At 36.4% G+C, this 17,055-nt stretch overlaps 2 protein-coding genes across 2 annotated transcripts; one reads left to right on the top strand and one right to left on the bottom strand.

Annotated features, from left to right (window-relative positions):
* Positions 1-446: 446 nt before the first annotated feature.
* Positions 447-6,265, bottom strand: LOC123720630 (glutamate receptor ionotropic, kainate 2-like). The gene is made up of 12 exons (XM_045677326.1): positions 6,124-6,265; positions 5,896-6,062; positions 5,125-5,295; positions 4,207-5,055; positions 3,979-4,042; positions 3,532-3,677; positions 2,898-3,461; positions 1,826-1,911; positions 1,309-1,390; positions 1,170-1,218; positions 969-1,084; positions 447-886 (listed from the first exon to the last, which is right to left on the bottom strand). The coding sequence occupies exons 1-12, from the start codon at positions 6,221-6,223 to the stop codon at positions 452-454; spliced, it is 2,829 nt and encodes a 942-aa protein (XP_045533282.1). The 5' UTR covers positions 6,224-6,265; the 3' UTR covers positions 447-451.
* A 2,823-nt stretch (positions 6,266-9,088) lies between these two features.
* On the top strand, positions 9,089-16,861 carry LOC123720280. The gene is made up of 5 exons (XM_045676827.1): positions 9,089-9,163; positions 10,547-10,682; positions 11,499-11,626; positions 16,538-16,675; positions 16,855-16,861. The coding sequence occupies exons 1-5, from the start codon at positions 9,153-9,155 to the stop codon at positions 16,859-16,861; spliced, it is 420 nt and encodes a 139-aa protein (XP_045532783.1). The 5' UTR covers positions 9,089-9,152.
* The last annotated feature ends 194 nt before the right edge of the window (positions 16,862-17,055 follow it).

Raw genomic sequence — 17,055 nt, 5'->3', positions numbered from 1 at the left:
TAAGAATACATTTAAGAAACATCTAACAAATTTGTATTAGTAAACCATAATTTTCTCGTGTATAGTATTTAACTGCCCTTGCCTCTTAGCTGTAAGATTCCTTTTACATTCACTGTGTACTTTTTATTCTTTTGTTTTGTGATGTAAATATTTTTATTATTTGATTATTATCTCAGCTCAGCTCGGGCTGTTTTGGCGAGCGTGGCTCGGCCTGAATGGCGTCACTAGAGTGAGCGAAGTGCGAAGTAAAGGATAGAACCTTTACTTCGCCATCTATTGGTAAGTGAATTAAGTAGTCACTTGTTACCGCCATGGCTCAGATGAGCATGAGTGACAACAAACTTGTGCACTATTCCCACGTATATAGATATTGAATGTCTTATTATTTTAAATATAATTAAAATAAAATATAATAAAACTATGAAAATTTTTTGACTATTTATTTAGTACTTCAGCGCGGGGTCGGTGTAGTGTGCCTCGCGAGGCGCATGCTTGCTGTATGCATTGATGTGCGTCGCGCACTGTTTCGTCTGTTCGAGGGTGAGCGCAACCGTTCTCGTCCTTCTACAGAGCGCACTGATGCTGACTGAGGTGACGTCGAGCGATCTGAGCCAGGTGATGCTGACGCTAAGCGAGGAGAATCACGCGGAGGAGTAAGAGGTCCGCGTACTGGTTTTTCGGAGAGATCAAGCCGAAACACAAAACGCAGCTCAGCCCAGAAGCTCCTTGAAAAGGGCATGGAGGGATCTCGTGGATGTCGCCATGCTGTCCATGCGAGGTCGCAGCATGACACTACTATGCCCAGAAAGCATCCGACTACCAACACGAGGAAAAGGCCGAGAAAGTTACGCATCGACAATTCTTCATTTAAAGGGTCATCGTTGGGCTGAAACGTAACAAAATATGTATTATACATAAGCGATATATTTAAGTGATGTAGAGGTGAGTATACAAAACTAAAAAAATACCAGACAAGCGCCGCCGCCGTGCTTCTCGTTCCACCAGCGGTACTTCATCTCACGGAGCACTCCTGACTCTTGAAGGTTAAGCAGTGCCAGGTTCAACGAATGTCGATACGGAGAATCTATAACAATATTTTATATGTCTTATGTTTCGTCTTTCAGTCCCTTGTTATCTGTAGTCTTAAAGTGGGCAAGTCAAATTCGTACTTTTTTTCATGGCGATCCCGTAGCCCTTGCTGTCCAGCTGCTCGCCGACCTATAAGGGTAAAGTACAGATACAGCAAAGAAAAAAATTACACATTTAACATTTATTCATAAATGCCTAGGGCAGAGGTAAGATTCATACCATGGTGACCTCACAGTTACGCTCAATGGTATACTCGATTGTGGTAGACTCCGCAAAGAAAGCATAATTCTCATTTACCACTCTGCAATAAAAATACAGTTGTGTATAATACATAAGCATTACGGCTATCAACGCTTTATGATAATAAAGTTTTATTACCCATAACAAAATACAAATATACAAGACACAACACATTAACTAACACAATACTAACCAAATGAACTGTCTGTTTAAACAAAAAAACATTAACAGTAAGTAAAATTAAATTAAATTTATATGAACACCCCATGGGTTTCAAGTAATTCCAGATTGTTCTATCTTTTACTTTCTCCAGCCGTCTCTTACTCGCCGTCATGCTAATTTCGTCAGCTGTCCTCGATCTTGTGCCTCGTGACCCCAGCCATTTCACCAGTCTTTGTAAAATGGCCTTTGTGAAATAGTATAGCGTATTTTTAGAATACTATATTTATTTCCTAAAGTTAATAAATATATGTGTTAGTTAAAAATCACGCATTACTTAGAAATTCCACCTTCATTGGTCTTCGGGTTGTCCTGGTCCTTTATCTTTTGATACATCCTTTTGTACAGCTCGTTATTAGAATACTGCAGAAAGAAGTTGATTCACAAAAAAAATATTATTTATTTTCATAAAATAGACAAATGAATGTCCTATTGCTTATTGAATTTCGTTATTTAATAAACACGTAAAACCATTATGATGTGCTAACAAAAACTTTTTTTATCGATCCATTTAAAACCTCGATAATTTGAATAGTTCTGCTACAAAAATTATATAACTTTTCGGCGCGTTACACTTAAAGTATTTACTGTGATTCGTCAGTTTAGTATTTGTTGATAGATTTCCGCTTTTAATGATAGATTAATACACCAGACACACGTTCAATATTTAGTCCGGTATATATTTAAAATCCGTGACTTTGGTATATAAACATCATCACTGCTGGTTGAATGTTTTAAGGATAGTATTTTTTTTAGTTCCATCCTTTAATTGGAATATAAAATGTTAATCTTTTTTTTAACATCTATCGTGGCATCACCTTTCATTTTTTTTAATTTTCAGTAGTTTTTGCAGTGCTTCTCTTTTTTTATTACATTTTTGTACTGTTTCGACGAACTGTCCCAAACCTCTGGCAGTATTTCTAAATTAAGAATAACCTCCTTTAGGTCTTCTTGATCCCTAAAGAGAGTGCGGGGCCAGGGCGAGGGCAACGACGGCGCCTCCGTTTCTTCCGTCAACAGAGTTGAATCGAACAAGGTGTCCTTGTCCTTCTCTTACGTCAACAGAGTTAAATCAAACAAGATGTCCGCCTAAATTGTAAGCGTGGTGCGTACTCACGTGATTAAACGTTAAATATTTATCATGATGGATGGATCGTCAATACGGAATCAAGAAATCTAGAAATCCATTATTTAATATTGACATTAGTACCTTACTTACACCTTCAATAAATACTACAATACATGAGTTTGGTGAAACACAGTAAATACTTACAGGCGCCTTAGAAGAAAGAAAAGCTATATCTTTTGTTAATAATAAAAATATAAGTAATGCTGAAAGAAAGTCTTACCTCGAAGAATGTGTAGGTGGAACCACCGGCTTTAGCACCGTAGGTGATGCCAAGCTCGTTATCAGCCAGTTCACGGACATCATGGATGAGCTCATTGGACGTCTTAGTGCCGAGAAGCGTGGCTAAGTTGGCCGTATATGAATTGACAATAACCAGAGCGAATACCCACCACGCGCTTGCCACGGCTCGCGTGCCATATGCTACCGGCGCGACCTCAGAACCCTGCATTAACACTGCGCCCATGTTGAACCATAGCGCGTTTCCTAGCGTGAATTGATTCTCTAGAGCGGGTGGTTCCTCAACACATGGATACGGGTTCTGCCACTCGTCGGGGCACAACCGGCCCACAGCGTACAGCACTAGGGACGTGCCGACGTAGGCTAGCGCAACGCATAACCACACACCATTTGAAAATGGCAGTAAAAAGGCGAGCAGGGCCGGTGCAGGTGGCTGCGGCCGACGGAACATGATGGCAATGCCGAGGTTCATGAACGGCGTCGTGAAGTCCACTGCCTCCTCACGTTCAGCTGTTATTGTTAGGTCCGTGATCGCGAAATCTATTCCCTGTCGATAGAAGTGATGTTAATATATACATATTATAAGAGATTTACTTAGTGTTAGGAGTAGATCATACCGGGTCAGTCATAAGGCGATGCATCATGCCATTCCACTGGCCGGTAGTCTTGTTGCGGGAGCCATAGTTACCGTCAGGCTGCTCCACTAGGGTGTAGTTGAATTGCAAAAGCTGAGCCAACCGTTCAATCAGTTCAATGCAAAATCCTACATGACATAGCTTCTGAGTAAAATGGGAAATGATAATTTAATAGTTTATTGACTCTGACGGGAAACTTTAAAACCAAAAGTTTGTGTATACCATTTTATTCTATATTTTATTAATATATTATATGCAATACCGAGTGTTGTTTTTAATAAATTAATTTTATAATAATATAATTATTATACGTACTAACATACAACATTTTTGCAAACTGAATATTTAAAGTCACTTACTTAAACCTAACAGAAACACAATACAATTTTTAAACCGATAATTAAATTAAGTAAATGTTTTAAGGAGTACCTTCATAGCGCTCGTTACCCGACAGCCGATCTGCTGATTGTTGCCGCATTATATATGGTTTATTCTGTAATTGAAATAAAATATGTTATTAACTATTTTGAATAACTTTTTTCGTTGTTTTGTGTTTTTAGAGATATTTTTAAGATTGACTCTAGTTGATATAGAAAATACATTGTTTGAATAGTAATACAGGAGGTATGACAAGATAATGAGGAATAACAGATGCACCTCAGCAATTAGGACGACGAAGGTTCGATTAGTCATAGAGTCCGTCGGTGGCGGTGGGGCAGGAGGTCGTGGACGCCAAGATATGCCCCCGTGTGCTGACCACGTCGCCGCTGTACGCAGCTCACCACCTGGGATCAGTTCCGCAGCAAGCAATGAAACATCTCGCCGCGCTCCACCTGCGGCCCAGCGCAGGCCAGCCTCACTGCTAGCGCCTTTCCAACCGCGCGACCTGATATAGTTAAGCAGTGTGTCGGCGTGAAATGCGGCAGAGCCGTGCTCACACTCGCCACGCTCACCGGCGCTAAGCTTAAGTTCGCGTAGAGCAGCTGCAATGATGCGAGCCGCATCGTAAGCCAACACAAGTGCGGTAGCCGGGGCCGCCGCGATCTGCTCAAGCTCCTCCTCGTTGGCCGCTTCGCCGAGTCGCTTCTTGTATTCCTCTTGCCAGACCCGCATCGCCTCAAACACATTTGTTGAGTTCGGCTCAAAGAGCCGCAAAGCGGTAATATTAGCGCCTCCATGGCTGAAATCGTCGAGAGATAGTGTGTGCAAGTCAAGTGCAGGCAATAGGTACGCGTGACGTTCCGATAATAGCCCTACACGCTGTGCTGCATCTAGCACACGTTTGCTACACTCCGCCTCGCACCATACTATGAATTTATTTGCTCCCCATTTTTTTAAAATCAGCAGAAGATTTCTGAGTGCATCGTCATCTTCCAGCGGCGGTAGTTGCCGTGCACGCAGTGTCAGGTAGTCCCGTCGCGTGAGTAGCGGTATTGCCCGGGCACTTCCCTCATGCAACACCACAGCGTCGCGCCAGCCTTTAGCCACACATAGCTCCGCCACGGCCTGAAAAGGATTACGGTTGGTGGTGAGCGTTAAAGGTTGCGGGAGCTTTGCCAAGGCGATTTTACGTACCGTAGCAAGAACATCGGGATGTGGGAACAGGTCGAGCGCAGTGGCAAGTGCGTCGAGGGTGCGATGCGGTGAAGGTGCCGTTAGCAGCAACAACACACCGGCGCGCACAGCCGCCGCCACACCCTCGTTTCCGCTGTCGCCACTGGCCACCGCCTGCGCGCCATCTCTAGCCTGAATTATATATTATAACATTAAGTATAACAATTTTCAGGTCCTGAAACTATTTAAATTTAATGTTTACACCCATAGTCCTTCTAGAAATACCTAAATAAAAGGCTTGAATAATTGAAACTTTAATTCATTTCTTTTCATTTTAATTTGTATTATTATTATTTTTTATTAGGACCACATAATTAGGACAAACACATGATATAAATTGACATACATACAAAAAAATATATAGAAAGCGGTGCCGTCCCTATAACATGTGGACAAGACCAGCGAAATCAAGTAGATACAATATACAGTGTTAATACAAACTACCATAAAATTTAAAATACTAACTATAAAAGAATTAAACTTTATGTTAAAGATTATTACTTTATAGGTTATGAAAATTGTAAATACTAAATAAATATATATAAAGGAATAATATATGTACAATGTATATATATCAAAATAAATTATTAATACCAAACTTCGAAGACAACTTTTTTGTGGAATGTCCTTGAAAGTCAAGTTAGTTATGATAATTAATATTAATTTGAACAAAGGTTACTTTAACTTTATAGTGAGTTATCATTCCATTATAACGCAGGTTTAACCGAGTACCTGTAGACAAATGTGGGCGGACAAAGCGAGGGGTTCGTTTGGTTCCACAGGCGCGAGATTAACATTCTGCTGAATTTCGTCACTGTCAATCGCGGCTTCCGCACGTAGCCCCGCGTCTAAAGCCGCCGCCAGGCGCGCGCCCAGCTCCGGATCGCTCTCTACTACTCCTGTACACAAACAAGAGTTTAGTTCACGGACGTATGAGAGAGCTCTGCAACTTATACGCACCAATTTGCAGATCTAACGCCTTCGCTCGGGCAATAGCCAATGCAACTACAAGCAAAGCAAGCGTTTGCAGCAGGACCTGCAACGCGTCGCCGTATCTCATTATACTGTCCTGTGTCGCTTGCTAGTGTGCCCCGCACTTCAGGCGCACGCTAATATAGAACACGTGCGTGTCGACAGCGTCGTCTTATTTTTAGACGACTTGAAAGACCGAATGGAATTGAATTCATGATACATTGCAGACAGTAAATCGGGTAAAATAATCGAATTCCAACTCAATAGTAATAAAATACTCCTTGGTGATAAAGAACTCTTTTGTTTGCCACGACCGTTCCCTAATGCGATTATGGGCTTTTCGTGTATGTAAATTTAAATGACTATAGCTACAATATGATTAGTTATTAAGATACAGATATACAATAGGTTTACTAATTGTTAACGTTTAGTTCGTATTAACTAGATATTTTATTTTTTTAACACATAGTTCATAATTAAGACAAGTTCCCATTTGCTAGTTACAGGTTCTGTTATTGTCTCAACGACACTGAGGTCTCATATTATAGACGTTGAAATTTCCATAAACATATACATATATATACAAACACATAAAGCTTTATGCTATATAGGATTCAACACAACTAAGTCAAAATCTGTTATAACGACATCATAGGGACTACTCATATTTGCTCGTAAAAACCGATAGTCATACCAGCCATCGTTGGTATCTAAAACTTTTACCCACCGGGACCTTTGATTTTGGCCAATATAACCGGTATGTATGTTCTTAACGATGTCGTTATAATCGGTTTTGACTGCCTATTTTGTTATTTTTAGTATTGCGTATTATCCACGTGCTGTTAAATTACTCAAAAATTAGATTTTATTCTTATTTTCAGTAAAATAACACAAAATTACTAGGTGGTAGTTAAGTCGAGTACATGTATTTATGAAGCCAAAAGTATCTCCATAAAAATAGTTTACGTAACGTACTTAAAAAAATTGATAATTGATCGATGTATGTAGCTATTCTGGGAATTTATCTAATGACAATACTTTCATTTTCATTAAAATTACTAAAGACAATTAAAATAGACAGCCTATCGGACGCTCTTTACTTTTTCTCGACTTACCTACTGCCTAAAAATTCAATGTGTATTTAAAAATTAAAAAAATGTTAAATTAAAAACCAAGAAATTAAATGAATCATTTAATTTTTAAATAGTTCTTAACACGAATAAAGTCGTGTTTGAAATAGCGCCATCTATGTCTACTTACAGGAATTTTCTAACTATCACGTTCCTTGGGTATAACTGTAACATTCTGTCAGTTGCTATTAACATTTATTCTACAATATTAGCGTTACCATCCGCTAGATGTCATATATTTTGGTGACAAGTTGATAGAGGACACTATTAAACAATTCAATTACGGTGCTAGTATCTATATAATTTAAAATGTACTTAAGTTATGTAATGTCTCAATTATCGCATCAATATTACCGAATGTGGGTTTAGAAGGAAAATGCCGATGTGACGTATTACGGTTAAAAAAATCTAAATTAAAATGTATTCAGTATATATTGTTATGTAAAGACACATTTTGTTTACTTCATTTTTCTAGCTCGAATTCACCGGATCTAAATGCCCATGAAGTAGAGAAAGAATTGTTCTAATGTGGTTCAAAGCTCAAAAAGCCAAAACGTACCTATGAGCGGTCGTCTGCTGCAAGATAGATATTTTGCCAGACTATTTGGAAAAATGGATTTTGGGTGTACGGAAAGCTGGAGACACCGATTTCGTCAACTCACGATATTGTAGTAAGCAAAGGCTTCTTTCTGTATCGCAAAGTCACGATGTGAAAAATGATGAGGAAAAAGATTGCAAGGAAGGTGAGCTTCCTATAACTGAGGATGAATTAGGTGTTGTCACATAGAAGATATAGTTTATTTGGTGATGGAAAGGATATTATAGATATTGAAGGAGTAATCGAAATAGAATACACCCTATTCAATACATTATATAACCTATACACCTGTACGTGTCTATATCTATACTTTTGCCTGTTACAACTTCCAGATATAACGACGAAATTGGAGTGCTCCCTTCATCGTCGTTATACGCGAAATCCACTGTATGTTATGCAAGTATTACGTTATATAATAACAGTCATTTACAAGTCCGTTAGACGTTTAAAGGAATATACAACTTTATGCATACGGATAAAGTGTTACATAAGAAACGTCTTACCTTATTTCTACCTTTATGAGGCGAGTAAAGAATTACGCAGAAGTAGTAAATTGTACCAAAATTTTACCTAATATCTGTATATACTACAAGGCTTTTTGCGCAATTTCTTGTGCAAAATTGTTAATAGGTCTATTATTACTTCCACTGTCGTAGTCGTCGTTCACTTTTTCTTCGATATATATTTCTAACGCATTAACAAAATCAATTTGCACTAGGACACTGCCAAAGAGGAAAGAAGCATGCTAAGAATTATATAAGCAATGAAACTGATATAAGAGCTAGATAACAGTTAGGGTTAGAGGAGGCCTTTGCCAAGGCACACCGAACTCCGAGATATATTAAATATATAAATATTAAAGATCATAGATCACAGAGTTTGGAATATAAAGGCTATATTATTATTATCGTCACAAATAAAATTGATGTACTGAAATTATAGATGTATAATATATATTTGTGGTTATGCAAGTGTTTTTATAAAGTTATTTTTATATTAACATACAAATAAAATATTAAAAATATTATAGTGGCTGTTCTGCGAAATTTATAATCTATTCCGGAAATCAAACCAAAAACTCGTCTTGGTCGATTTCGCTTTTCTCGGCGACATAGGTCTCTGCTAAACGGCGAAATGAGAATGAATACCACTTTCATGTAATTCATATAATTTGTATGTACACTGTTTACCGCCGAGTTATACTTAGGAATTGTGAATGAGGATATGCAGAAAATACGCATTTTCAAATTAAGTTTGTTTGTGTTAGCACTTGTTTGTTGCGTTGAACAATGGGAGTCAAGTAAGTATTTTTGCTTCGATACAACAGCCTTTATATTAATTAACTAAAAACAAACTCATACCGGCAACGTCTTGTTTCGTTATTATGTATTATTATATCACATTTCCAGATATTACTATATTACAGGTATCGTTTATTTACACACACTTTCACATCGTCTGCGTATAATGTAATACTGATCTGTATATTGGTGTATAACCTGAATGACTTGAGTTTGATACCCGGCTAAATAATATACGTACGGTTGATAAACACAAAAGCCTGGTTAGCTACAGGATTTTATAGATAAAATATAATTAAAACAGTTACAGAAATATTCTTGAACTATGATAATGTGTTATAAATAGAAACAGTCTTTTGTATATAGCCTTGCTTAATTAAACTATTTATTTGATTTTGTATAACACCCCTAATAGTGGACCATGCTATACGGCCAGATCTGTGGCCGAAAAGAAGAGAAAGAGAAGAAGTGTAAACAGCAGAGAGTATATTCTCTTTTCCTAGGGACTTTATTCACTTAAGCTAGCTCCAGTGGGCTCGGCGTCTCCCGCGTGACGACTACTTCGGAAATATCCTTATAGTAATAGGCGAGCAACAGCGTGCTCTGGCGCTGTTCGGTAGAAGCCGCGGCACCTCTTGTGCTGTTCCTTAGAATGTTTCCAGCTGCAATCTGCGCTTGAGTACTTTTGCGGTACCATTATGCAATTGTTAGGCTCCAGAGCACACCTGGTTCTTGAGATAATCGCACAGTCAACAATTAAATGACCGGTTCATTCGTCATAGTCAAACGTGGGCCTTGTCAGGTTGAATATGTGTTAATTGTATCCAAAAGCCCCACGGCGAGTCAGGATCTGCGCATTGTGGGGTGCCAAGCCTTTTCTTAGCCTGTTTGGATATCGTATCAGCATCTCATCAAAAACATTTTTGTGACTGTGGCTGCTTTGCCCCCCACATTGTGCTCGTTCCAGGTGTCTAGTATCTTAAGTCTTATTATAGCCGATACTCAAAGGTAAGACCAATTATTTTTATCTGTCAGTTGAGCTAATACTTATATAATTTTCCTGCATTTTCATTGTGCAATGTTCTATTAAAGTTATTTTGTAATACCAAACAAACTCACCAACGGTGGCTTATCTTTTGAGTGTGCCTTTGTACGAAGGAACTCTATAAAAGCGTGACCATTTGCTTAGAGACACAAGACTCTCTTCCCTCCCTCTAGACTTCGTGATGAGAGAGCAGGCACAGCACGGACATCTTTATTCATCCGAGGAAGGGGATTGGCATATACATATTTCTATTAAAAATGTATTTCAAGCAAGAAAATGATTTAAGATTTTTTTTATCTTCAATTAAAATTTATTACAATACGTATTTCTTTCACAGGCTTATAATTTTGCTGGGCTTGCTAATTGGTGTTCTATACTGTATACATATACTTGTTAAGGACTACCAGGCCATCACGGCTGCGAGAGTTTTCCGCCTGATTTTCAAGCGAGATTTGACTTCACAAAAGTCATATGTAAGATTTTTTTACTTTTAATTAGCTTTCAAGCGTTGCATAAATCAATGTGCACTACGGGCTTAATTTACATTAAAAAAATTGCACAGAAAGGCCAATGTAATATTATATAATATGTAATATGATATTTCCAGTGCTATACAGCGTTAGGGCATTCTAAACTCACCACAACTGTGGTAAATTCGCCATAAGGAAATTTAATTTAAATATATTGTACTGACGTAAACTAAAGATGTAATATACGTAGTATCAATGCTTTTTTATTGTTGTTTTTGAAGTACGCGCAAAAAGTATCGACAGCTGCAAGCAACTATCATTGTGTGACTCAGCTAATGAATTAAAATCCCTAGTGGTTAATTATATTTATGATAATTGATATCAATTCGAGGTGCATTATATTGTAAATTTTTGTTCTTGTTAAAATAACCACATGCCGCGCTATACTTAGACTCAATTAAACTATTAGGTAGGTCGCTTTGATGTTTTACTTACCCTCTTCGTTAACAGTCATTTAACCATGCAAGTAAGGTTGTACGCAAATAAAAATACAACAATATTTCTATGTCTATATACGTCTAAATAATCTTTTAAAATGTCACTATACTTCGTATTTAAATTGGTCTTCTGTCTTCTAATAATAATACATAGAAATATATAAACAGTATTCTTAATAAAAATATGAAAGATCTTTTAAAGACAACCGTATATTTCAATTTCTTTAATGAACGCAAGCAATGACTAGTTCTCCTCATTATAACAATTACGCAATATTATTGCGGTATAAATTTTACTGTACTTAAGAATATTTTTTTACAGAAAGCTCATGTGCGTTGGGGGAAAATTCTGCAATACGACACAATACAATGCACACGGTACTTATTCTGTGACCTGGGGGCCAGTGAAATAAAAACCCAATTGAGAGAGGAATTCATCTACATGCTTGCGTAAGCTTTCTGTTATAACTTTATAGCTGGTTGAGCAACCTTGATTTCCTTAAGATGCCACCGACTTTTATGTGTTTCATATCAGTCTAAGGTATGCTACCAACGTTATACTTATGAGAGTTTCACTTTCACTTAACAACAAAATAAATGAATAATACAACTTTATTAAGCCAAATGTTTACGTTAAAATTATTCTTTACTGCGGAGCTGATAACTCAAGACTCGAGAGCATTAGGGGTTCAAGCTTTTCCATATTCACCCTACACCGGTCTAACCGAATGAATAGAAATGTTGAAAACATTGCCTTGGCGGATCGTCGCGTTACTATTTGTTTTTAGTAGAAGAAATGAGGATTTCTAATTGATTTTTATCGATATGAACAAAGCATCAGCGTCTCGTTTGTTCATGGGTGAGAGTTTCACAAAGCTCCTTGGGGTATTTTCGACAACAAGTTCGTGACCGATTCTTAGCTCGATTCATAACTATTAACGAAACATGACTTCCTCATTATGATCCGGAAACGAAAAAGCATTTTTCACTGTTTCGGCGACCACCAAGGAAATACAATGGGTGGTAATTAAATAATACCTTCATTATGGAGCCACTATTACGGGAACTTTGTACGCAGGACAAATCACAAAGTTGCGTGATCAAATACGCAAGCAATGGCGTGGCAAACTCACTAAAGTTGTTTTGATTCTCCAAGATAACTACCCAGTGGAGAAGTCTAGGAGTTACGATGGCTTCCATTCAAGAAGGCTTTGAATTGATGGAACATCTTCAATATTCACCGGATTTAGCTTCTAGTGATAGCGGTTAAAGTAACGTTTCAGGGGCCATACATTATAAATGATAAGCAAATACAATTTTTTTTAAGACAATCTAGTTTTAGAAAGAAGACATTAAAATAATACGTTAAATCCGAAAGTCGAATAATTGGTTAGACACATTATGACTTATATTGAAATTTTATTGAACATCCCCACACCACATTTATGTCGGATCCCCTCGATAAATAATAGTAAATTAATCTAAAATAACACAGACTATTCAAATAAAAACAAGCCAAAAGTAATATAGTAAAAATATTCTTTAGGCTTGTATCATAAAGCAGGCTGGGTCACTTATTCTAACCATTTTCAGCGTGAAGTTTGGTTTATTTTTCGTGAAATATATGCAAACTTTTAAACCGCCTCTTTTAATTCAGCTCGTACCTACCTGAATTCATTATTCAAAATATCGGTACTACGTTTTAAATCCACTATAAGATTTTATTTAAACGCGGATTTCAAAAATAAGTTTTATATATCGAATATTATTTTTATTTATTAACACTTCGTTGCATATAATATAAAAATTTAAAATAATTAAATTAAAAGGAGGGCAATTAGTTATTAAGGTAAGATTATTTATATTTAACATCATTTCTAGTGTAATAAAGACTTAGTCCGGTCAATTTAGACCAAATAAATAGATCAAACAACTTTTATAACTTTTTATCGTTATATCTCAGAAACGGTATCTCGTAGGAAAAAAGTATTCGTACATTTTTAAAAGATATTTTTATAATATAGATTTTTGTCATGTAATGTAATGTTGTAATGTACTTTTATGATAAAACGTACCATTTTACTGGAAATCGCCAAAAACTATTTTTTGACTTTTGACATGGAATAAAAAAAATCCATACACGAGAATGATGGGGAACTATTAAATATTATTTATACTTATTAGACTTGCAACGAATATTCGGTTACTATGCGGTATTCGGCCTATTCGGCTGCTTTTATTATATTCGAATATCTACATATTATTCGGCCGAATACCGAATACTTAAATAATATATTTTGTGATAGAGAAATAATTGGTAAAATGAAAAATTACGTACGTACGTACGTTGATTACGTATTGTTACGAAGACGGTTCGACTGCAATGTTTCTAGAATTTTCCACTAGTTAGAGAACTTTTCAGCAGGCTGTAATATGGTTTCTGACCGTTTCAGGAGAGGGTCAATCACATATTAGAAAATTGTAATTTCCATAATGTTACCCTAGTTTTCAGGAAGCTGAAACCTTTTTTCAGTCAGTTTCAGAACATGTGTAGTCGATTGGTGCAGTTTTCAGGCGTTTTCAGGCCTAGGTATACCTCTTTGATGAAGGTTTATTCTAGACCAAACTTTCTAGGTGTGAGACAGGGACGAAATGATACGAGAGAGAGAGAGAGAAGATCAGAACTTTCTCGAAACTAGACTGAGCACTCTAGAACGCTGTACGACAAGGACGGAGCAACGTGCGAAAGAGACAAAGAGTGCGGACGTTCTAGAATTGTGCAATCGCTACTCAGTAGCAAGCCCGCCTAGAAAGTTCTCGAATATTGTTTAGAATTATTCCCAGGGATATATAAGCGAGCCGAAACGCGACTAGTCGCCTTTAGTTTTGAATGCGATAACAAGAGAGAAACACCGAAGCGATAAAGTGAATACAAGTGATAAAGTACTGTGTGAAGTCTGTATAAGTGAAGTAAGTGACTGTGTTTTTGTGTGTTATAAGTGCATTTCTGCGATTAATTTGTGGCCATAAATTCCTCATTGATTTTTCAAGAAATAAACCCTTGAATAAATCTACGACATTTTCTATCCGATCCCCTAGCTCGTAACAGTATATATTCATATTTTCATTTCTATCAAAATCATTTAAGTAGTCATTGGTACATAACACAGGTACATAATCATCTTCTGAATTGGAAAAATGGAGGATTCAAATACATAGAGTATTTGAATTATTGTGATAATCAAAATTTAGAAGGGTAAGGTTCTCCTTATTCATTAAGTAGTCATTGGTATATAATTTAATCATTTTCTTCATTAAGTTAAGAATTTTTCTATGCATTTGAATTATTTTGATAATCAAAATTTAGAAGGGGAAGGTTATGGTGCAGAAAGACTACTACTAAGACTTTTTCTGCATTTTTAGGAAGTAGTTTACTTCTTTTTTTCTCGTTGACCATTCCAGCTTCAGAGAAAAGGCGCCCTGAATAAACACTACTTCCTGGCGCCGACTAATATTTTGCTGCAATCTTAATTAAACACGGAAATTCAAATTTCCTTGCTTGCCACCATGTATACGGGTTGTTATGAGATATTACTAATATATAAGAAAATATCCATAATTTTTTTGGCGCTAAAATCCAGCCGAATACATTTGCCTAATATTCGGCTATTTGGTAAAGTTAAGGCTTCGCCGAATATTCGGTATACTATTCGTTGCAAGTCTAATAATTATGTTTTGAACAATTTTAGTGATTTTCAGCTTGTTAGGACTTTATGTACCTTCAAATGTCTAAATTGGCCGGGCTAACTGCGTTGTGTTTCATATGTAGAGTAATTATGCCAAATTTTATTAAGAAGTATGTAGAAAGACCGTGTGGTAGAAAAAGATGGATCATTTGAACGAACTCAAAATTGCTTTTTAAATGATAATCCAGTGGCTAAGGGTAATAGCACTCTATAAGGTTTTGCCTACGATTCCTCTGTTTCTATATATTTTTTTACAGGATAGATGATAGAACGCGGTATTGTATCTTTCTGTGTTTGAAATATGTACGTCGGTTTGCGTCTAAGTCCGCAGTCTCATTGTTTCGTTTCACCGTACATAAAAATGCATAATAAAAGAAACAATTGTACACAACCGGGGTTGCACACAATTAACCTCTAGGCATACTCTACTGATTATATAACGCCTAAGGTCTAAAAATTATGTTTTAAACGTAAAGTTATGTTTCAGGGCGATATTATTATTAATATGTTACAAAGCTATTCAAAAGTTTGACGCAGGCACCGCGTTATACTTCACATAGGTGGTCTACCAAAATGTCCGAAGTTAAGATGGACTCACCAGCCTTAATTAGTTTATAAACGTTAAAAGTTTATAAACTCATAATAGTACTTGGACACAGCCTTGATCTTTAAACTAGAAGGCGGCAATTTGACCGTTTATTGTTTTGGAAATATTAATACTATCTTAAGAAGTCGGTACCTTTTAAGAGGTATTTTGTTTAGGTACCAATGTTTGCAAATCGGAAAATGTTGAATGGGTATTACATTTACGTATTTGAAAATACATAAATTATTGAAAGAGAAATTTTTTATTCACCTTTTAATAATGTACTTAAAATTATAAATGTATGTTTTATTTCGACTTTATCTGCTTCGATTAGTCTCTTTGGTCACCATGACAGCTTAGCTATTTGAATGATATCAGTTTGGGCTCACGCCTAATACCAAAAGTATAGTTAGTTGACAAATTATGGCATGTGATGGTGTAGCAACTAATTCGCGGTTGGCGGCTGTTTGTGGAGGTATCCTTTATGTAAAAATCTAGGTACTTTGCCACGTGTTTATTCACGCGATCGTTGTTCTCACACGATATAAACCAAGAGATATACAATCTGAAACAGTTAGTCACTTAAATAATATAATGTATGTAATGCTCACGCGCGCACACACACCAAATTTATTTTTACGACTCCGTTTGCATTGTTTTCTTTTAGCACTTACTCTTCTCTTCTCTTCTTTTGTATCTTAAGACCTTAATGGCCTGATTGTACGTGTTCCGGTCTGGTGGTGGAGAGGCTGGCTATCTGTCACTCAGGTCTCCTCTTACAGAGACCAGTCTCTCACATACACTTCCAAATGTTATAATCTTAATTTAATCATAATAACCTCGTATGTATATGTGAGTGAAGAAATAAAGATTATTTATTATTATGTTGTCTGAACAGTATATCTACATGAGCAAAAGAACTTACTGAATAAACAGGAATACGAAAGTTTTTTTTTAATTTTAGGTTACGTTTGTATTTCAATACTTTAAATGCGTATGAACTTATTCAGTTTTGATTGTTCTTTTCAGACTTGAGCCAAGAGAGGAAGATGTCACTGCTTTAGAAGTATTCAAAAACGCATATAACTATGGAAAATCCTCGCGAAAAGAGATCAATGAACCTTGCAGAGCAATATATTCAGCATGTCCATTCAAAGTTAACTTATTGTACGAATTCATTCAATATTTACTAAGGATTAGTTAGAACTTTAGAAATGTAAATAATCTCAGTTCATTAAAGGTATTTTAGATTAAAAATGCTTTTTTCAACCAAATTTGATATATAATTTAAAATTGGTTTAAGCTGTCTTGTCTTAGCTTGCGAATTTCGTGCGTCTTTTTTGCAGACAATGAAATACATTATTCTTTAAATAAATACAGGTGACAAAATTTTCGTGTCGAGAATTTTTAAGTCGTACATCCTGTAAAGACATTCTTTATGTAAATAAATACTAGTTGCTTGGTTAGGGTACCCAAACAAAATAGAGAAATTTAACAAGATATCTGTACAAAATACATATAGTAAATAAACAACGTTGATTCTTGTA

Source organism: Pieris brassicae, chromosome 2, assembly GCF_905147105.1.
Source record: "Pieris brassicae chromosome 2, ilPieBrab1.1, whole genome shotgun sequence".
In the NCBI taxonomy this organism is placed as follows: domain Eukaryota; kingdom Metazoa; phylum Arthropoda; class Insecta; order Lepidoptera; family Pieridae; genus Pieris; species Pieris brassicae.
Note: the sequence above shows the minus strand (reverse complement) of the source record. Positions and strands in the feature narration are given on the sequence as shown.